At 46.6% G+C, this 23150-nt stretch overlaps 1 protein-coding gene across 3 annotated transcripts in view; it reads right to left on the bottom strand.

Annotated features, from left to right (window-relative positions):
* FLNB (filamin B) overlaps positions 1 to 23144 on the bottom strand; it is a 70737-nt gene extending 47593 nt beyond the window's left edge. For 2 of the 3 annotated variants that reach the window (XM_031058173.1, XM_005422462.2), the window contains exon 1: positions 22820 to 23144. In XM_031058173.1, coding sequence (XP_030914033.1) covers positions 22820 to 23111 — 292 coding nt within the window. In that variant the 5' untranslated portion in view covers positions 23112 to 23144. The remainder of the gene's footprint in view (positions 1 to 22819) is intronic. The other variant, XM_005422461.3, reaches the window with a different exon arrangement.
* Positions 23145 to 23150: the final 6 nt, after the last annotated feature.

The raw sequence follows: 23150 nt of genomic DNA, 5'->3' as shown, positions 1-23150 counted from the left end.
TCAGCAGGAGAAGTGGCAGTTTAAGATCTTTAGTATTTTGATTTGGATAAGTACCACCTCATATTTTGTAATGGCATTTGTATCTTATGAAAAAGGCCAAACAGCATGTGATGGAGGTCACAAAACCAGCATCCCAATAGGCATGATACACTCCAGGGCATAGATAAAAGCATCATTTAGGAAACACCATTTATATACAGAAACATGCCTCCCACACAAATCAATAATTTGCCTTAAAAATGGTAGGGAATAAAATAAAGTGCTGCTATGTAGTGAAGACAGGCAAATACAGAGTTTGGAATTGGTCTGTATTGGATATATCAAGATCTGTGTACGATCAGCAAAGTGGGCAGTGGAAGTCCCTGGACAATCCTTTGCTCCATAACACAAGACACAATCCTTTCACACTGCAAATTCAGAGCTACATTAAAGAAGAGCCAGCTTTGGCTTTTCCATATCGTGCTCCAGCTTAAAAAAAATTCATCACCAGAGTGGCTATGCTGCTGTTCTGCTTTAAGACACACTATGGAGCTAAGTTTAAGGTTGATGGGTATCAAGATGAGATTTTCATAAGCAAAGTCTGCAGGGGCAGGATGCCTTTCTGCATCAGTTTGGCTTTGTGAAGTGACCACTACAGTTCTGCAAATTCACGTGCAAGTTACTTCGGCTTTAATGAGTCACACACTGGATGCCTCTGTTACTTTTGTTTTATTGATTTGTCCCTTATTAAACTCTTGAAATTTTGAGGCGTGGGCTTCGTTTCTCACGCCTCCCTGCCTTTGAGCTTGTAGTTGTTACTCAGGCTGTATTACACTGCCAACAGCTCCAATTCTTCAAGGTCACACAAATCAGAGCTCTTCTGCAATGTTTCAGGATGCTCTCAGCTGACAATTCCTCTTATTCCCAGCAGAATATTACAGCACAGCATTTTTTGGTTCTTTCCTCCATTTCAAGTGCAAACTGTTACAGAAATCCCTTTTCAGTTAACAGAAGTTACAAGTAACCTGGAAACTTCTGTCTACTCTCCAGCTCCTGCAGCATATGCTAGAGTAAAGACAATTACAGCTGTATAAACTCTCTTTCATGCCACCAGAATTATTGTACAGAAATCTTACAGAGTCCTAGCCAGCAAAGTGTTCTGTAACTGGATTGCATTCTCCAGTTCACATCCAGAATGTTAACAGGCAAGTCCTCCAAGATGACCCTTCTTGTGCCCAACACCCACTGGGCATGCCTTACCTACTCCTCTTCAGCTGTAGAGACCACAGCAGCAACCCAGCACCATTTTATCAATGCAAAAAGATCTACTAACTTTTAAAACAAGTGTTTATACAGAATAGTGATCAAGAATAGTAATCACCCTTTAACCCAATGCTCAGGCAAAGCAGTTAATATTTACATGGTTTCACAATAGAGCAGTATGTCCTAAACAGATAATCCTGTAACTTAAGACCTTGAAAGGCATTTGGACTTTCTGGGTAGTTAGTGTCTGGTTTCTACTCAGATTTATTTGCATGAGATTTTTTAACATCAGTTTTGACTAATCTTACAGGATTACGATATGTGTGTGCCACTTGACTGCTCACTGCTGATTGCACATCCAGTCCAAGATACACAATAGATAGCTATGGGGTGATTAAGCCCTACCGAGTTTTAATTACAGGTTCCAAGGTAAAAGTCTACATCACATAAACAGTGGGTCTCCTAGCAACAACTAAACAGGCCTTACTGTTACCTTTTTCTGTTCTCTTTCCAGCTGAGCTACAAACAGGTCAGCGCCTTCCCTCCCCCTGCGCCAGCAGCTCCTTCATCCCACTCCATGGCACAACTACCAGGTCACACTGTAGTGCTGGAGCACACCAATGGCCAGCCCACCTCTGCTCCAGAAATGCCTCCAAGCTTCAGTTTCAGATTTATATCTACATCAGCATTTTTACCAGAGGGACACAGCCATGATTTAGTATGCTACAAGCAAGCTCATTTCAGAAAACTATCCAGCATTTCCAGGGAGGAATGCCAGTAGGACAGAACCACCTTGAGTACAATGCTACACATACATTACTCAAGATAAGGAATTGCTCATTTTGTATTTATAGCACATAAATAATGTCTATATGTGGTTGCACTGTGGTTACTGCAGCAACCAGCTGCATCTTCAGAGCTGCCTCCAGCACCCCACTGCCCTCTCCAAAGGCACAGCTGGGCTGCGGTTCTTGACCTGGGGAAAACCAGCCTGTACAGGCTTCCCAGCAAGAGCAAGAATATCCCATCTCACCAGCCTCATCCAGACAGGCTGGGCACAGAGCTGCTGCCCTGATGACAGGAAAAGGTCATCACAGGAACAGGACAGCTCTTCCTCTCTGGGGTTGGTGCCATTGCCACGACTGCACTTTGTTAGCAAGTTAGCAAGCCCTCGCAGCCTCCCAGCTTCCTGACAGGCATAGGGATCTCATGATGTCATTTTTTCCCAGCTAAGGAGGAGGGCTTGTCTGCTTTCATTTGGGGTAGGAAGTAGGCAGGGAGAAGAACTCCTGGGCCGGACAGGAGACCTTATCAGCACCCAGCAGAGCTGCCCACATGCCCTTCTCACAGGCACTCCACTCCCAGCACTGGCTCACAATCCCTATCACTATATAAAAGAACCCTCCACGTTCAAGAGAAGACCAAAGTCCAACTCAAAGCAGGCTTAGCTTCCATGCACTGCTGTAAAGCTCAGCTCCATCTGAGCACTCAGCCTCACCAGAAGAGCCTCTGCTTTAGTGCTGTCTTTTTCATTAATTGACTAAAAACATTCAGTGCATCTTGGGCTTTAAGATGAATGTGACAACCAGGAAGACATGCATCCATTCAGGTCCTGTACAGGGAGCACAGAGCTGGCCCTCGGAACACTTAGTACAACCAAATTTACAAGCAGCCCCCACCAGTTCTGAGTGCACACTGTAAGTGTAATACTGACAACATGTAGGGATAGTGGAAAAAATAATATTTTACAATGACAATTAAGCACCAAAAATCATTACTGCAGGCCCTGCTTGTATCCCAGCTCAGCTGGCTTGCCACTGAATTCCCTCTACTCCCTGGTCTACTTCAAGACACTTTCTGGCCATCTCAGGCTGGAAAATAGATTACATAAACAGCAGACTTCCACCACTGCTTTCCTACAACAAAAATTACTTTTAGGCATGCCTATTACTCACACAGTCAATGCTTTACAGAACCTCTAAAGTCATGATTCTCAACTGCTCCACTGGAGCTCATAGTAAATTTACAACATAGAGATGCACACTTATGTCAGTGCTTCTGAATCAAATAGCCCAGCCCCTTGACAATTCATCTCCACCAGCCCCAGCTGCATTTGGCTTTCAGCTTCAATGAGTTAGGTGGACAGAAACAAATTGCCTGCCTTCAGCTGTGAGAGCGTGTTTACTCCATAGCACCAGCCACGTTTCCGCAGATTAAAGGAGCCCCCTCCATGCAGGAGACAGCCACTGGTCCCTGCCTTCCTGTGGCTTGGAGGAACCAAGCTGCTGGATCTCATCTGCCAAGATCATTTAGCAGGGCTGAACCAACTCTTTACAGCATCACTGCAGACAGCTTTAATGTAACCTTTCTTGGAGAAAGCATAGTCATCTGCATAACTTGCTTTATTCATGTCACAGTGCTCATGTTAACCTCTGAAATGCCCCTACAGGTGTGTCAGAGAGCAATGTTCCCTGGTTTCCATAGGAGATGTGTGCTTTGGAGATCAAAGTCCCTGCACAGCTGACTCACACTTGCTGACAGCCACTGGACTTCTACTTTCAAAGGGCACATTTTTATGGGAAGCCCAGGCATGAAGCAGGAATCTATGTCACAGGCCCTCCCTCTTGCTTCCACACTAGTACTTGGGAGGACTTTAGCTCAACTGGAAACAGGCAACTTTAGAGATGCCATCTAGAAGAACCAATGGATGAAGGGTTTGGAAAGAGGGTTTTGTCCTGGTTTTGGTGGGTTTGGGATTTTTTTATTATTATTAGAACTAAGAATTTTGTGGGTGTGATATGCAAGTTCTCCTGCCACTCTTGCTGTGGACTCCAAAACTTTGAATGCAGCAAGGTGACCGCTTTCAGACAGTCTGCAAGTTCTTATGGCTAGACATGCTGTCCTAAACCAGCAAGAAGCAAAAACCACAGAAATGTTTAAGTTGGGATTTAACACAAACCTTCCTTCTTACCTACACTGTTCAACTTGCATTTTAACTTCAATTCTCCATCTCCAACTTGCTTTCCTCCTCTAGAAGCACCTGATGATAACCCAATATCAACAAAATAGCAGCAGCCATCAGCAAGACGCAGCCCCCTCTCAGCTGCAGGCAGGCAGGAGCTGCTGTCAGCCCCTGCCAAGGTCCTGCTGTCAGGGTGCATCTCAACATGACATACATGCTGACTGCTGGAGAAAACCTGCCAGCCAGACTTAAGCTCTTCTGCAGAATCAACAACAGTATTGAATAAGCAAGCACGCTCTTTCTTAAAAAAAAAAAGCACCTATATATAGCCTACAACATTAAGTTTTATGCAGAAGAATCCTGCTTCCTAGTCAGCTATTAAGTGGCTGCCTAGTAGGGTGAACAGGAAAACAGCCTGAACCATTTGCTTCCATCACACCTCTGAGTCTAGATTGTAATTCTTCCACTTTTATTATCCTATTAACTAAGTGGCAATCAGCCCAAAAAATGGATTATGGCAATTCCATAGGCCAGCAGTACATACCACCAGTCTCAGTCTTGAAAAGGAACCAATTTTCAACTGCTCAAACTGATTTATAACTGTTGCTCTATACTAAAATACTAATACGATATGTTACACTTGGACTGCTAAAATCACACTCCTCAAAGCAAAAAGAAAGATGTCCAAGTGCAGAGTGACTAGTCTGAGCCAGCAATGTGACCATTTTGAGACAAATGTGTGTCATTTTTATGGCTTGAGCCACAATAAACTTCCCAACTCAACCTACCAAGTAGAGAACTGCCAGTTCTTGATCCTCTGCATTTCTGCTTATAGCTGCCCCAGGAGCCAGTGCCAGAACTGAAACCTGGCACTGGTTGGAAGCTTGCACATTTATCTACTCCATTAGAACTCCCTAAATTCAACTTAGAACACACGGCTTGAACAATATGACCTTTATTAGGCCTATAATTCTACAATTAAAAAAAAAAACAACAAAAAAGCATTATAAACAAGTTTGTGACTAGTATCTTCTGCTCATGTGCAAGTCTGCTCTGCATTCAGATTAAGCATAAGTACTACCCAAACTGTGGCAATGTTGCTTGAACTCTGCCCTACAGCAGAACTGCAAGTCATTCTCTGCTGGACAATTAGTGGAAACAAGCTACCGAGGCAGACAGCTTCCTTACTAAATCAAGCTAGTCATACAGACTGTGGAAGTATTGCAAAACAAATGAAGGACTGAAAAAGCAGCTTTTGAGTAGTGAATTTTATTTTTTTAATAGTTTCATGGCTAAGGCTGCAATCAACACAGCTTGTTCACTATCTCAGAGCCATCTCAGAAGCTTTGCTGTTGATTTTCACACTGAGAAGTTAAACCACAACCAGCACTGATCTTTGCATCCACCTTCTCTAAAAAGTGGTCTTCCTCCTCATTTTTTATGTCTTCCATATTTAAACGTTTGTTCTATGCATTATATGTAGGGAGAAACCAAATCCACGGTTCTCAATACAAAACAAAGGAGAAGTCTCACCAACAGCCCTTACTCCTTATTTCCAGGCACGGAAGGAATTTTGTATAGCACACACAAAGTTCACATTAATTATGGATCAGTTATGAAGAGACTGTAGAAATTTTAGATCTTAGCGTCTTTGAGCATTTCCTCACCTCTAGTTATTCTCATCTATTTTTAAATAGCTATAGCAGCTATGGGACAGAAAAATTAAGCAATGATTAGAGCTTAATCTTCTGGAACAAAGAAAACACCACACTGAGCAGAGCCACATGCCAAACAGAAGTATGCAGATGAGATGGAGCTGAGCAAGCTGCCCAAGGAAATTCTTTGCTGAAGCATACAGTACGTGTTCACAGGCTTACCATGTCTGCTAAAGACATTAGCGACATCCTCTGTAAGGATAATATGTCTTTAAATCAATTACAGGGGTTCCTCTGTGCTTTGAGAACATACTGCAATCATTTCCTCCAGTGTCCCTTAAGCCCAGGTCCACATCCCAGCTCCTCAGGGTCAGCACATCTCTTGTGCCCTGCCGCGTGCAGCCGCTCACCCCAGGGAGGCACAGGCTGTGCCTATGGCACAGGGCCGGTTTGTGGATACCCAGCTGTGACTGCCAGCCTTTAACTGCTCCAGTCCCACTGCAGCTCTGCTTCTCAGCAGCATTTGCAGGCAGTGCTGTGACCCCCCAGGACAGCTGATCCTCAGCAACCAGCCTACCTGAGTCTCCCTGGGCTTTCAGCTCACTGGCTCCCAGCTGAGCACTCACACCCTGCCAAAGCACAGCCAATCCTCAGCTTTGCTAACCAGCCTCAGGGATTCCATCACCTGAGGAAGTGTATCTTCAGGAAGTCTAAGTGATACACCATGTACACTCAGAGATCCACTAAGCTTTTTACAAGGTAGGTTTTCCAGAGGAGGAATGACTTTTCACTGGAGGGTTTTAAGAACAGTAACTGAGTGGTGAACTAGACATGGGCAGGAGGCAAAAAAGACAGGGTTTTACTTTTTGCAAGGGACAGAAACCATTTTCTTCTAGGCTTACCAGGGTGACTGGTTATTAAAAAAAAAAGTAGCAAGATTCCTTTGTGAGACAAATCTTTGGATTTGAGATATTAAACATTACACTTCAGAGGGTTTTAAACTATTAAAATAGTGTTTACTTCAACTGGATTTGAAACCAATTATGTCAGAACTTCAGGCCACTGTTGCATACATCACCCTGTACTGCCTTTCGGTGCATGTTGGGCCTCTAGAAAGGATCTCATGAGGTGGAGCTGGCAACTGAAAAAATAAGTTCAAATCCAGTCCTTTCAGTGTAAGTTTGGCAAAAAAAAAATATCACACAGACTTTTAATTCAGTAAAGAATAAAAATTATCAAACCAATGGAGCTCTCAGGAGCAAAGCACAGATTAAAATAGCTCTACCCAACTTCTTAATAGGTACCCAGAGAACACTCATGTCTCACTTCCAGAAGAGAAAGGCATAACACAAAGCAAGTTTAAGCCAGCAGTATAACAGCAACAGCAACCAACCCAGCTTCTCCAAGAGAAACTGAAATCACCCAAGGGGGCTTGAAGGAGAAGTCAAGAATTTCAAAATTAGGAATTCTTAAGGTGGCTGGGGAAAATAGTCAAACTGCGGGTGGCTTATGATCAAATTCCTTAATACTTTCAGTCTGAACACACCTAGATTTCTGCTGCCTTAAGTGCCATATCTCAAGTTAGGATATGAGAAGGTAAACACATTACTCTCACATCCAGGAAGAGCTGCAGACAGGTGTTAGTGCACATCCAACCCTTGCTGTGAATACTGTCTGTGAGCATCAGGAGGGCTCCGCACTGCTGGCACACTGCTGGGATGGGATTAGCAGTGAGCAAGGATGCAATACAGAACAATAAGAGCTGCCATTCACTGTGGCTATTTCAGACCCGGCTGCTCCTGGCCAAGCAGGTCCCCACTCACAGCTGCAGGACTGCAGCACAGATACCGAGCTGAACAGTGCACAGGAATGCTATGCCCATTATCTGACATCCTTTTGGGGTGGGGGGAAGAAAGGAAGGCGTGTGAATGTTCTGCCTTTGTAGAGCAGCAAGTTGCCATGAGTGCTGCTTTGTCCGCAGCCAGCGAGCCCCTCGCCAGCCTGGCGGGGGCAGAGCGCCAGCGCCACACTAACCCCAAAACCCCGGCTCACCTCGAGCACTGGCACAGCCGAGCACCGGCGGCCGGGGCACAGGAGGCACCACAAGGGCTTTCCCCAGTGCTGGAACCCCCGTGCCCCACCTGCAGCTCCCGCCCCATACATGGCAGCGGCACTGCGATCTCCGGGCCTGCCACAGCACGACACCGCCCACGGCACCACTGCCAAAACCACCCCACAATGGGCCCTGTGAGCCCGGCCCCTGCACCAGCACAGCACATTCCCTGCTGCTGAGCTCATCCCAACGCCCCTCCGGTGCTGCTACCGGCCCCAGGAGCGGCTGGGACACCGCGGTCCCACATGCCTCAGTCCCACATGTACTGGGGACAGACTGCACCCAACCAGCAGGTGACATTCAACCCCTTCAATGGCAAAGATCCACGTTTCCAGGGAGGAATGAGAGGAAGCTGGGTGGCAGAGCAGACAGCCTTCATGCTTCTCTATGCAAACGGAGCCCAAGGCTGCATGGGACAACTCTGCTCCCCATGGGCTCGAGTCAGCAGTGTCACATCCTCCAGGACAGCACAGCCATCAGCATGGCAAGACTGACTGCATCACCCTCACAGACAACAGGTGGATTGGGAAAGCCCCTGGCCAGCACCTGGCAGCACGGGATGGGGCTGTATTGAAGGGCTTCAGGACAGCACCCACACAGACACAGCCCCAGCAGCCCCAGGTTCAGAGGCGGGTAGAGGGAAGCTCCAGGAAGCCATGGGAACAGCACAGCACAAGGCATCCAAGTGCTAATTAATCACCCAGGAATAACTTGAGAAGGAAAGTCCCTGCAGGGGGGAGTGAACATGCCAGAATTGGATTTCTGCTAAATGATGGAGGGAGGGGGAAGAAGGCATACTCCTGCCTTCATTACACTCTGCTGAGAAACACTTGGCAGAGGCTGAGAAACTTTTGAAACCAAGTGATGTGACACAAACTACACCTCCCTCCTCCAGTTATGAGATAGGAGAGAAAAGGGAATGATCCTACACCCAGTCTGTGCTCCCCAGGAGTCAGTACATGTACTGCCATGGCACAGGAAGGCTTCACCTTCCCATCAGAGCAGACAGCTACACCTGAGTCAGCAACACCACTAGCCAATTCACAGGAAAGAAATTTCAGTTTAAGCAAGACATTAAAATTTTAGTCAAATGTATAATGGTCTACACTGCACAAAAAACACTTCTCTAGGAGTCCAATCAACTCAAGGTTGTTTCATTCACACGTGCAACAAAAAAAGCATGTCCTCACAACTTGTGCATACACAACTAGAAAGCCAAGCCTCTATCAGAAAAGCTGAACTGAAAAAAACAACTGTAGTGCCAGAACAATGCAAGTGACACAACAAAGCTACAAACTGTCTCTGAAGCCTAAGAGTGCTGTAACCATCTCTGTAGGATTAAGGTAATCCTAAATCTCAGGTTACTTCAGGTCTCATCAAGGTCAAAAACCGGTCTAGTTCTTGCAAAGACCTCCCAGAGGCTGGCAGAGTTGTTAGTGCTGTTCTGAATGAATGTTACCAATCTTCAGTGCAGGGGATAACTGGAAGGTCCACCCTCAGGCACCTCAGACACTGGAGAGAAAATATCTGGAAGACAGGGCTACAAAAAAAAAGATGCCTCAGCAAGACCAAAGAAGCAATATAATAATGCAGAGGTTTCCAGGCACCAAAGTGACCTCTCTGCTACTAACAACGTGTTTATTCAGACTGGGGGTAGGTCAAGATAGTTATATGAAACAGCATGTAAAATCTTGCAGAGATAAATGAGCCTATTCAGATAGGGCTGTCTAACATCTCCTGTGTAACAGACGCCAGGCACAAAAGCTGCAAGGGTTGGACTTTGTGAAGCCAAAACCAACACATTTGAAATTATCAGAACTGATTACTGTTTGGGGAAATCCTTGGCCACAACATACACCAAGATTCAATTTTTCCATTTGAAACCAGAATTGCTACACTGACTGTGATTCACTGTGCACAGGGCTGTTCAAAGGAAATCCCCATTCATGCAGCCTTGCACAGTTCAACCCATCTCCACTCTGCACTGCAGCATCAAAGTACTGAGAATTGGAGCACATTTTGTGGTTTGGGGCAAGAAACACATCAGAAAGTAACGTACCAGTTTCTTTAGCTTTACAAAAGATTTGTGGTTTTTCTCAGTTTTGATCATCTCTGATTCTGAGCACCTAACAGCACTGCTCTATGCAGGCTTGTTTTGAAGCATGTAAGCCCAGGTATCATCCTACAGATGCTCTGCAGTCCTCTGCAGCTTAATGACAGAGTTAATCCAGCTATCACTGTCCAACCATTTCCCTGAAAAGCAACAGGCAAGGTAATTAATTTTAACATGCTCTGCTCAGTTTGGCTGGAGTAGAGTGAACTTTCTTCACAGTAGCTGGAACAGGGCTGGGTTTTGGATTTGTGCTGAAAACCATGCTGATAACACAAGGATGTTTTTGCTACTGCTGAGCAATGCTTACATAGCATCAAGGCATTTTCTGTCTCTCACCCCACCAGTGAGTTGGCTCGGGATGCAGAAGAAATTGGGAGGGGACAGCAGATCCCCAGTGACTCAAGGGATATCCCATACTACATAATATCATGCTCAGCACAAAACCAGAAGAAGCAGGGGGGACATTTGGAGTGATGTCACCTGTCTTCCCCAGTAACCACTACATGTGACGGATGGCTGAATACCTTCCTGCCCATAGGAAGTGGTAAATAAATGCCTTGTTTTGTTTTGCTTATTAAACTGTCTTCATCTCAACACACGAGTTTTCCCACTTTTACTCCTCCAATTCTCTCCCCCATCCCACAGCAGAGAAGCGAATGAGCAGCTGTGTGGGGCTGAGTTGTTATGGCTGGGCTTAAACTATGACATGTGCAATTGTACCTTCAGTGCAGATTAGAACAGATACTTTGGAATTACCCCCCAAATCTGAATTTCATCCGTTCATTTTGACATTCAGATATAGTACTCACTCAACACAAACACACAGCACCAGAAGTAGCCCAAAACCCAAACACCCCAACACCAGAACTGTCCCACCAGGCCACTGCCCTTCAGCACTGCTGTGATGATGTGAAACACCTAAAATGAGCCCTTATCCTGTCTTCAAGCTCCAGCCATCACCACAGCATGGCCATGTGAGAGTCCAACAGAAGAGGTGACACACAGCCAGGCTGCTTTCTGCAGCTGCACACTGAGCAAGATTTGCACGACAAAGTCACTACAAACACATGCATGGCCTGGAAAGTATTGCTGCTTTTCCATGATCATTATGAAGGTGTCTTCAAGCTTTTGTGTGCAAACCAGCTAGATTTAATTCCCCATGAGCTTTCACATACAGACACCTACCCTCCACCTCCACTGGAACCATGACTAGTCCTCTCCAAGAAGGAATGGGGTTGCTTTCTTCCTGAAATTCCAATTCTTAACTAAACAATATTGTGTGCTGTATCTTGAAGGAAAATGCTCTCCCCTCCTTCTGGGGAAACAATGAAGCTTGAACACATTTCTGTATGCTTGTGCAACACAGTAAACACACTTCCATCTGCACATCACACATGGCTCTCCCCTGCACCGTGTGGATTTGAGCCCTGTGTGTTTAACACCCCACACACGACAGCGCTGTGTTTATACAGTTTCAGCTACAAGCCGCTAACATAAGGAATAGACGCTTGGCTTGAGGCCCAGATAATTCATCCAACTGTGGCAGCCACTATCAGACAGGCCTCTTCTGAGAGGAGCTTTCATGGCCGGAACACGGTGCTGAGTCTGCGGAGGCACAGTGTGCACGGGTGGTCTCCAAGCACCTTAAAGAGGACCAGCTGGGATTAATGGCACAGCTTGAGCACACATTAGCCCCAGCTGTGTGACACCCGCTCATGCAAACCATACACCCGCAGCTCCTACTCAAACTCACTCCCTGCACAGCAAAGCTTTGCTTCAAATGTGTGGGTTTTGCATGGCCCCGAATAGTCCAAGTCCCCATCTCACCCCAGCTGCCATGGGCTCGCCAGCCCCAGGCCCCAGAACTACTCTCCTGTGCCATGGGTCCTGTGCCATGCCAGGGCTCTGCTCAGGGGCCATCCTGCCACTCTCCTAGCAAAACACAGAGACAGGTCTGCTCATCTGACACCATCAGCCTCACCCAACTTAGGAGCTGCTCAGCCATAACAGGCTCTGGCTGCTAACAGTTTCCAGACTAGCCAGTGCTCAGGAGGATACTACCTTTCCTCTCCAAGGCTGGACTTCAAATCCTCCAACTAAAGGCTTCACACAAGTCTTTCAAAACTTCACAAGCTTGCAGATCTCTCTCCCTACTCTCAGGGACAGCACTCCATCACACACATTCTGACCAAGAATGGTGCAGGCAATTACCCAAATCCTCACCAGCTGCATGATCCCATTTTTAATCTGCAGTCTCACATTGTTCACATTTGCAAGCCTATAATATTTCACATTTTTAACACAACACTAAAAATGTAGAGCGTTGGCTCTAGAGGCAATTTTTCTAGAGCTGGAAGGAATACTAGCAGCAACTTCACAAGCTACATTGCTCTGTCTGATCTCCCATACCTCTTCCAGGTACCTACCAGGTTTGATGCAGCATTAGACAACATTGTTTTTTAGCAATTCCTCCATTTCACCCTGAAAAATGTTTACTGGTGTACTTTTACCTTCATCCAGCCACAACAAGAGCCCCACAGGTGTTTATCTTACTCTCAGAGGAAGTCTGGGCTGCTTCTTTCAGCTTCACATTTGAGCTTAAATGCTGCAGCTAACCAGGTACTGCTTCAGAAGTCTGAGTTACTTTTCTTACAGGTAGAATAAGAAATATTCTGCAGCTTGTTAAAGCCTATGTTTAAGTAATAAAGCTGGTTAATTTAAATATTTGCACTTCCTTTGCCTTAGGCAGTGCTTTCAACCAATAGCTGCAGCACCATGAAGCAGCTCATTTTTTCTCTTTCCAATTAAAACCTTTCAAAGGGACATAGTCTTATTCAGTTATTTATCTATATCAAAATAAATATTTCTTTACTCAAACACCAAACTCAGAGCTAGGATACAAAACCACAGCAAAATTTGAAGTGTTGAAGTAGGGCTTTATGCCACTAACTTCAGAGGGCTTCCCTGTTTGAGTCAAGAGTCAATCAGCAGAGCTTTCCACCCAGGAAATCCCAGACATCTCCACTGTTTACAGGGCCTGAACTAGCAGCTCCTCACTCAAGTCTGCTGCTTGTAGTGCTTTCACAGCAAAGCAAACCTTCTCCATGACACAACCCTCACAGAGTAGCTCCAAACTGCCTCTTCCAAGAAAGCAGTAGATTGGGATATACTGAAGTGAGAATCTCAATGGCAAAGCAGTTAATTCTATGGGACAAGGTCTTTGTAATACCCTTGTCCAGGAGTAGCACATGCTTCTATCCTTATAGCTGCAATGTCTGCAAGTCATTAGCATGCTCAGCAATGCTCACTGAGCAGCCACCAATCATCCAGTGTGACAGCACCAAGGGCAGTGCTGAGCCACCCCGCTGTACAGCGGCTGTGAGCTGAATGCAATCAGTGTTTCTTCGCTCGTGTATTTGGAGAGAACCTGGACCACTAGAAGACTATCTCAGGCTCCTCTATGTTTTTTGGATGCAAAAAACATAACTGGCCACCTGGGAGCTGCAGGCACACTGCAGCCTGGGGATCTGCCGGCACTCCTGGGTCCCCTGACTGTGGCCTCCCACCAAGCAGACAATTCACGTGGTCACTAGCACCTTGATTGAGCAATCCCTGCCCCTGCTCAGCACTCAGGTTAGGCCAGAGAAGTACTATTAGTACAGGAGCTGGTTTATCAACATGCTGCAACCTCTGCAAGCTGGGGTCTTCTCCAAAGCAGCTGCATTGGGCTGTGGCAAGTTACCCTCCTCCCTTTGGCCACCCAAGTTCAATATCAGTGTTCAGTTGTCCAGCACATATGCTGCATCCTCTGTTAAGAGCACTGAACTCACATAAGTCAGCACTAAATAGCACAGGAACACATGATCACAAAGTACTGAGAGCATTAAGGTGGCACCACCATAGAGGGTCCTCCAGTCCTGGTTTAAAAGCCTCCATGTCTTAGTCCTGACTTCTGACAGTAGCAGTGTCCAGCACTGGTGAGCTCCAGCTGTGGCACCAGAAGTCACTGCCCTTTCAAGCATCACCATAAATTTTCCCAGCAATAACCAGCCTAGATTTTCTGCTTCTTCATAGCTGCATTTTTACTACATGCCTAAAAGAGTTACCAAAAGAAATAATCCCCAGAGACAGCTAAAGCTGTTTCTATTTGACTTTTAATTAGATCATTGATCTTGTTCTAGCGGTTACATGAGCTATAGGATATTTGCATGCAACCACACTAGTAATCAACAGCCGGAACAAAACTGAAACAACACGATTAACATCCCAAGTCTTCCCACAGATGGTATTTTAAGTCTGCTCAGACATTAACTTGTCCCCCACAAGGGAATTTGGTAATTCCCCATGTGTGGGGAAGTAACAACTGCCCAGACAGCCACGGCAACTAGAGTGACATCAGCAAAGAGCAGCCCTTAGGAACGTCCAGGTGCTGAAGGAGGCTCAAAGATGCCTGGACTTCAGATTATTTGGGTGATCAACAAGCAGAATTACTTCTAGTTTTGCAGAGAAACCCTACAGAAATTCACTGTCTAGCTGAGATGGTGAGGCAACATATGATACCTTGCACCATCAAGATGACAGTTAGACACCAATTTTGTTTAGCAAGCCAACATTTCCTGTGCTGTAGCAAGCATCAAAAGCCAAGAGATAAATCCAAGATTTGTGTCTCACACCATGACAGATACAAGGTGTATTTATTATACTGTCAGTTCCCAGTGTGGAAGATGTGTCAAAGACAAATGCAGGACCCTGCACATATACCCCAGCTCAGGCTCTTTGCTCCTGTAGCCTGAGACTAGGGAAACCTGCTCCTATCACTCACCTTACAACAAAGGGAGGATCTGTGCAAAGCTGAAGCTCACCTCCAAGATGTACCCAGCAGTGTTTTAGCACTGAGATTTAAACTAGTTCCAAGACCTGGCTTGCCAGTATTTGCCTATGGAAAGTCCACTAAAACTGCTGCACCTACTACTGCAAGGTTGTTGTGAGAAAAGGGAATGCAAAACAGTTAATTACACCAATTAAAGGAAACACAGATAGAGCAAGTCAGTATCTAGCCAAGGGGAACAGCATTTCCTCTTCTGTGTTTGAATAACCTTCAAATGCACATATCATGGGTGTTTGCCTTCTGCTGCAGGGCCCCAGAGCAGACACAACATACTGTACATAACATAGCTCACCACTTGCTCGTTTTGGGCCCACCAACTATGACAGCGCATTTTATGTAGGCTCAGAAATGTAGAATACATTATCTAATTATCTACATTAGGCCACAGACTAATCAAAACCAGTAGGCAGCCACAAGCACACAGGGTAGCCCGAAATTGCCATGGGCTGTGAGGTGCAAAGGAGAGCAGCTACCAGCTTCCAACCCCCAGGTCAGGCTGGGGCAGCCCCCAGGGCCAGACATGCTCACAGAACCAATGCAAAAGATAGGAGTTGGCGTTTCAGAGCAGCATTTAATAGCTCAGCCCAGAGCTCATCACACAAGTTTCAGCACAAAAAGTCTGTGGAAGTACATCAGCTGTGTGTGGACTAGCAGTTGCCTCCAGGGCTTTCAGCTGCTGCTCTGCAGCAGGGCAGTCATGCAGAGGGCTGTGGCCAGTGTTGCAAATGCCTGCACCCCACCCAGGCAAGCAGGATGCAGCAAGAGCCACCCCAGCAGCATGGGGAGAGCGGAGGGTGGCTGACAGCCTCCGCTCAGCGCAGCACCCACACCATGCCAGAACCAACCGCAGCAATGTGACAGTGGGATGTGCTGCAACAGCCATTGCCCAATTTGCCCCTCTCTGTGGCAGTCTGTGCCCACCTCGCCCTCAGAGGAGCCATCATTTGGGAACGGTGCAGCCACAGAGCCTGGCCAGCTCATGCCACAGTAATTCAATGCTCTGACAAATAAATGCGTCATGATTTACAGCATGGCCTGAAGCGAGGGAGAAGGAGCCACAGCCCATGATGTCATTGCAGCCCACAGTCATTTTTGTGCTGTTACTGGATAACACTGGCAGGAGAGTACATGCAACCTGCTGCTGCTGTTAGACGAAAACAGCTTGTCCCTGTGCAAGAAAGGCCACAGCCTGGATGGTCAAAGCTCTGCCACTACCAATTCACCAGCCTGATCAGTAAAACTTGCTATATTTCAGTGACCCAGACAAATTAATTCTGAAGTGTCTGCTGAATTTATGCTTTAAAGTAAGAGATTGCCTTCTGTATTCACTGGTTCCTTCCCATTAGTTTAGTTGTCTACTTCTCCAGGTTGTAAGGAACAGCAAAGGGCCATCACTTGACTCAGAGGAAGCATCCCACTAGTAACTAGACAGTGCAGCTGCTTGTGTGGCCGTTCTTCTCAGACACTTTAGAGAGACATGGCTGTTTTCTTTCAAGGACAATATCAGCAGGAGGTTCAAAGAACTTCAACCCATCACACCAGGGGAGACAGGATTCAGCTACTCCACCCTCTGCTCACTCCAGGCAGCCCAGGGCAGTGTCTGCTGCCTTACTCACCACAAGGGAGGATGTGCCAGGCAACCCTTGCTTCCCCAGGAACTTGGGCAAAGTTTCATTTGGCTGCTTTTTGAAGTGGCCTAGCTTGTATTCACTGACACAAAAAATCCAGTTTATTTTTGCAGTGGTTGTATCCCAGTTGGCTGTACAAGCACAGTAGGAACTAAACATACCATACATCTCACTATGGATGTTAGACTTCAACTGCTTACAGCAGAATAGTGCTTACACAAGGATTTGCAATCCATTAAGTGAACCCAAAGCCCACCACAGCAGATCCAATCCTCACTGTGATGTACCAGATATTATGTAGGCATCTTCAAAATTCAAGGTTAGCTGCAGGAGGGACAGAGAGCCAAGGGAGGCTGACAGACAGGTTAGAGACCACATCAGAGCCCAGAGAACCATCTGGTTAAGATACAGCATACACTTACTGCAAGGCTTTTGAGTACAGAACTGGGATTTATCTCCTAATGATGACCTAGAAGAAAGTCCTCCCTAATAGATTACAGAGCATGAGTTCTTCCTAAGGAGGAACAGAAACAAGCAGGAGTGCAACTACACAAACTTTTGCCTTGTGGGGAAAGAAAATCTTTTACCACGTCCCCAGAAGCAGAACCTAGGGGGAAAAACTCACTGGAGTTTCATTGCACAAATCCAAATAAACAGGCAGAGCTTGCTTAGCCCATCGCACAGAACCTCAGATCTCAGTTGACTCAACTCTGAACCCAAGGTCAAGTTCCCAGGAAGAGCAAGGGGAGCTCTACTCACCCCACCCAGTGGGGGGGTTGCAAGGGGGTCGGGCGAGTATCCACATTTACCATGCACACAGACAGACAAGTACAGCAATCGAGAAAAGATATACAAGCAGCTAGCACAAGTTTCACAGACACAGCATCTTCATGAAACTGCTACTCTTATTCCTCCAAACACCACCTAAACACACATATTGTTCCCCCACCACTTTTGACCATTAGCAGGAATTCAGCCTGCAACAAGCTAAGCAGTGCCATATAGTGAAAGCTGTACCACACTGCTCAGCTCTCCTAACAAGGGTAGGTGGTGCCTTCCCCTAGTCTTTTCTACATATATTTTAGGTTTGAATCTTCCCACAGCAGTTAACATCCAGCTACACAGCATTTCCTTCCTCTGGCAGAGACACACTTGGTATATCCAATTCTGTCTTTCTTGCCACATCCAAGCTGATTGCAGCTACCCACCCCATCTACTTCCATCCACCATCACTACCACGGTGCACTCCTCCTCTCCATGGGTGGGTACTCTAGAACAGGACCCACAGTACTATCAGAGGACACAAAAAAAGCAAGAAAACCCCACAGGCACCTACAGTTTGTCTACAGAAAGCCTGGCTACATCACCAACAGCCAGTCATGCTCAACGCTTTGTAAGCAAGAGCCACTGTGACAAGCTCTTCAGGCACACTGGTACCATACCAGACAGAGCCAAACACCAATTCACTGAGCTCTGTCTCTCTTTCACTGTAATGACTTATGACTCAGGTGACATTCATGAGCTCACTGTCATGCCAGGCAATCAAGGAAGACAGGGCCACTTGGTGCTGGTGGCACGGACCTGGTAAGCATCACAGTACAGCAGAGGTTTGTTCACTCCAGCGTAACCAGCAGAACACTTTTGCTCTGGTGTGCTTGCTAAACGTGGATTAGTGGTCTAAACTTAGCAGACCTTTGTTCAGGACCCAAACTAGCTGCTCATTAAAGTCTTTTTCTGAGCAGCAGAGAGAAAACAGAATTCTTCAGCAGCCTGGGGGATCCAGAGACCATTGTTTTACTTCCCATTGCTTGAAGCAGACACAGAACAATGCTGGCAACATTGGAGCATGACCACACACAAGGCTAACCACATTCTTAGGTTACAGTTGTAGGCTAGAAAAGAGTTATCCTAACCCATTTAGATTTAAACATCCTCATGTAAGTCAATACAGGACGTGGCATTAGAATATGGAGCAGTTAAGAGTTCAGTCCATCTTGAATAGCTGGCATAGCCTTCAGTGCCTTAAATGAAAAAGCTGTTTAGCACATTAGTCTAGCTGGCCCTAAGTAATTTCGCTCAAGTTTGATCACTTTACAAGTTTCCGCTCATATGTAAAAGAATGCAAGAACAGTCTGTGTAAGCTACCTTAAAGTCTCCTGTAACTTGGAACTCATAGTTCAGGCAACTGCACTTTTTCATTAGACCAGCAGTCCAACTAATGAAACAGAAGGTCCTGAGGAGACCAAGCACCTTCCAAAGCTGAAGCCACCTCCAGCAAAGAGGTCCATTGCACATCTATCAAAAATTATTTTCAAGGGGAAGGAGTGTCATATTTCCAAGAAGCAGAAATCTGCTTCAAAACACACTGGATATTTTCCAGAAAGCAGCATCCAGGGAAGTCACAGATAAGTGGCAGACAAAATGCAAGTGTATTTTGACTACCTTTTTAAGATATGTTAATAGAACCTTGAGTGAGACAAAAGAGCCCTTAAATGTACACAGGCTGAAAAACACACTTTCTTTTTTCAGTTTTCAAGGACCTAGCTCTAAGCATTACACAACAACACATTTACTGTTTTACAAAAGACTAGTTTTCCCTTTAGAAATACACACTTTGTTTTGTCACTCTTTAATGTATCAGCAGCATAGGGAAGAAAGTTGGTTTTCAACTATTTTCCTAAAATGAGATTTCTATAAGGTCCTCAGATTCACAGGTCATGATACTTTTACCTTAAGCACACTATAGACCACAGTGTGTGCATCAAGTACTTGATCATTAGCCAAAACCCCACCCAATGCACAGGTTATGTTTGGTCAGTACTCCTGCAGCTGGGATATGTCACCAACAAACTCACCATGAGGCAAGTACCAACTGACCATGATTATAACCCCATCCTCTCCTCACCCATCTCCTTCCTGGCATAGCTGAACTCCCTGCAGGCACTGCAGCAGGACACAGGATCACCACAGAGACAAATCGGTAAACAAATCACACAACAGTAGCCACGGCCAGCAGTGGATCCTACTGCCATGGCACAGACATGCCACTGCCCATCCACTGACTTTCATTGCCACTTCACATCCTGCCGCTGAGGCAAGCCAGGTCAGTTCACTTACCTGGTGGTGAAAGTGCAACCTGGCAGAGAAACCACATTTTTCAGTTTACTCAATCTGACTGTAGCAGCCCAAGACAGCAGTTTTACTCAACAAGGCAGCCTGGCACCCATCCTCCTTCTACCAGTGACACAAGGCTGCTGGATGAGCAGTGGCCATGAGAACACTGCAAACAGCTACTGAGAAGCAGAGTTTGCACCTAGGACCTGCCAGCTGCAAGCTTGGGTTCAACTCGGCAGGTCTCACCCCAAAACCATTTGCCAGGCTTCAGTCACCCAACTCCTCTGTTTCTAAGCTACATGAGTTGACTCCTGTTACCAGGGTTTCTAGGGACAAACTCAGTGCCAAATTAGCTTCAACTCCCCTCCCTTCTCTGCTAAGCAATCTGTAGAGTCGATCAGCCCCTTCACCAAGAGAAAGCCCTTGTGCTCTACATTCCTGGCATCCTACTCCCAATGCCTGTCATGCAGCATGCCACTCAGCACCCAGGAATTTGCAATTATCTCAGTCTAGCAGACACTGAAAAAGGCTAGACTTAACACTTGTTAACACTTGAACAGCACAGCAGCCACCTCACTTTGAGAAGAAGGCTCTGTGAAGTCACCTCCTCCCACAGCAGCTTTTTCGCTCCCATCTTTGCTGGATGGCACAAAGCACCTATGTGCTTCATGGTCTTTTTTACAGTACATCAAACATGCAGTCAATTTTGCATTGAAGTGGAGACACTTCACGCCTAGAAGAAAAGCTTCCTGAAACTAGCAAAAGACTTTGAGCAGAGACTAAACCAAGGGTAACAGCAGCAGGAGAGGTAGGGCTTCTAATGTGCATCCAGAAAGGGTTGTGGTCAAACACTGTGCATAGGCAGACTCATTTTAAATAGACAAACACTGAATGCCAAAACCTTGCTACTGAAAAGGTTTTAAATGTGGTTGTAGCACAGCAGCAGTAGCTGAGCCATAACACATGGCTTCCAAAATGTTCCTGGAAGTTAAATAATAACTGGAACAGGCACTGCATCCACTTAGCAGAGGACTGATGGCATTATTAATGCCAGAAATCCAGCAGGCGCAGCTGTCAGGTTTCCCCAGTTGATTTGGCTCAGAGTTGGTCCTAAACACCCCAGGCCCTAACAACCAACCTGGTCATAAAAGTTCTCCACCTAGAGCCTTTACTAGTTGTTTGTTTTTGGTTTTTTTTACTTCAGCTCCAGGGTCTGCAATGGCCCTGGTTTTGTTCAACAACACAAAAGAGACTAAACAGTAGGGAAAAAAAGAAAGCCTCCAGTTCTTCAGAACCTGCAGGGAAAAACACACCAGGGACAGGTAGTGATCCCAGCGGACGCTGCATCTGCAGGACAGGTGCCAAGGGCTTTGGCTCTTCAACCCAGCAGAGCACTGCAAGGCTCACTCAGAATGTCTTTTTTGGAAAGGGCATTCAGAGCGTTTTTTGAGGACAGGCTCAGTTTATCCAGGACTGTACAGTAGGGCTCCTGTGCTACTCCTTGGCTCCAGCTCAGGTGGCAGAGCCCTGATGGAGCTGTACACTCCTTCATGCAGAAGCTGGGATATGGCAAAAGCGTTAGCAGTCATAGTCATCCCATTCTCTCAAAGCTTCAAGTTTTCTCATGGTTTGGGTTTTTAAAATTTTATTTGGTTTTTTAATAATCAACACAAAGCAAGTAAGCTGGAAAACAAATAGACATGTCTTAAATGCTTACAGACATCCTGCAGTTCAGCCCAACCATGTAAAGGAGCTGTGCTGCTGCAGCAGCATTTCTAGAACGGAAGTCACTGAAAGCCAGACCTGACTGGAGCAGCCTTGATCTCCTAAGCCCATCACCCTCGGGAAGTTCTACAGACAAAGAGGAAGGCAGCTGGAGCAACAACATTTTTCTAGGGAAAACAATACAATAGGAGGGGAATGCTGGCCTGGTGTTGGAGCTAGTGATGTTAGCAAAGGTGAGCTCTGATGTTAGCAAAAGCTCGGCCCAGGAATCAGCAGCTGCAATTCGAACCCCACTGAGTGCAAAGGGACTCCATCTCTAAGTAAATAATTAGCACCAGCTTCATTCCCAGTTGCAAGTTAGCTGTTCTGCCCAGGGAGGACAATCAGCCACTCGGGACCAATAGTCCTCACTTCTTGTCCAAAGCTGCTTTTACATACTAACAGAGGGGAAGAAGAGGGTACTCAGCTACAGGTTTCCAGAAAGGGCCAGGTCTCTCCCAAACTGGAGATGTTTCTATTTTCTTGCTATTGTAGTTACAGCCTTTGAAGAGAAACAGCTTTTACCTTGGCCAAGCATTTTAGACAACTGATGAGAGCTACACTCTACAAATTCAGCTGTACAATTCATCGAGGCCAGAATCATCAGGAAGCAGTAGTTATAGTTATCTGGCAAAGAGCTAGAAAAGGCATTCACATTCCTTCCCAGAGATCTCTCAGGCATTCAAATTGCTGCTTTACAGACTATGTTATAGCCACACCTGAGCTATTCCCCAAACGGTCACCGAATGCATTCCTGAGGGATCACAGCAATCCGACGTGCATGCCAGGAGCCTTCGTCTCCAAACTACCAGCTATCAACTAACTGCACGCCCCAGTACGGCACAGGCAGGCAAATCTCATGCCAGCTCAAAGCACCCATTGCCTGGGCTTAGCAGGGTTCCTTGAACATTTCCTGCCGTAACTTATCGCAGCAGAAATATTGAGGAGAAAGTGCAATCCTGTTCAAAAGCTACAACCGTGCTTAGGCATCAATGCTAATCTGAACACTGCCATCATCTACTGGGCTGTGGTATTGAGCACAGTCTCCCCGCTCCCCTAGACTACCTACGGCTGCAGCTATTTCTGCACAGCCGCGAGAGTCTGGGTCCAGCACCGTGCCGGAATCCAGGTACGCCCAGCTAGAGCAGCATCGTCCTGCCGCACACCCCTGCCGGGCTGCGGGACGGGTCAGTGCCTGGAGGAACTGCCTGCACAGGGAGAGAACACGCTCCGGCACCAGGTTTCTTCAGGAAAGACCTGAAAGCAAAGCTTCACCCATGAAGCAGGGATCATGAGGCACGCTGAGGAACAACAAAACGGCGCGCCGGAGACGCACTCACCGATGGAGACCAGCTTGATGCTCTCCCGCTCCAGGAACTCGAGGGCCACCGAGACGTTCTCCAGCTGCATCTGGCGGAAGGTGGGCCGCTGGTGGTACTTGCGGTACATGCGCTTCTGGCTGAGCACCTCCAGCAGCGCGATCAGCCGCAGCCCGTCACTCAGGTCATGCTGTAGGTTACCGATACGCTTGTTGACGCAGCGCAGGTGCTCGTTACACCAGCGGGTGAAGGTGTTCTGCTGGATCCGCTTCCAAGGCGCGTCCTCCGCCAGGTCCTTCTCGGTGGCGGGCATCTCGCCGTCGGGATCGGCCGCTCTCCGCGCGCCCTGACC

Source organism: Geospiza fortis, unplaced genomic scaffold (assembly GCF_000277835.1).
Source record: "Geospiza fortis unplaced genomic scaffold, GeoFor_1.0 scaffold78, whole genome shotgun sequence".
Taxonomy (NCBI): domain Eukaryota; kingdom Metazoa; phylum Chordata; class Aves; order Passeriformes; family Thraupidae; genus Geospiza; species Geospiza fortis.
Note: the sequence above shows the minus strand (reverse complement) of the source record. Positions and strands in the feature narration are given on the sequence as shown.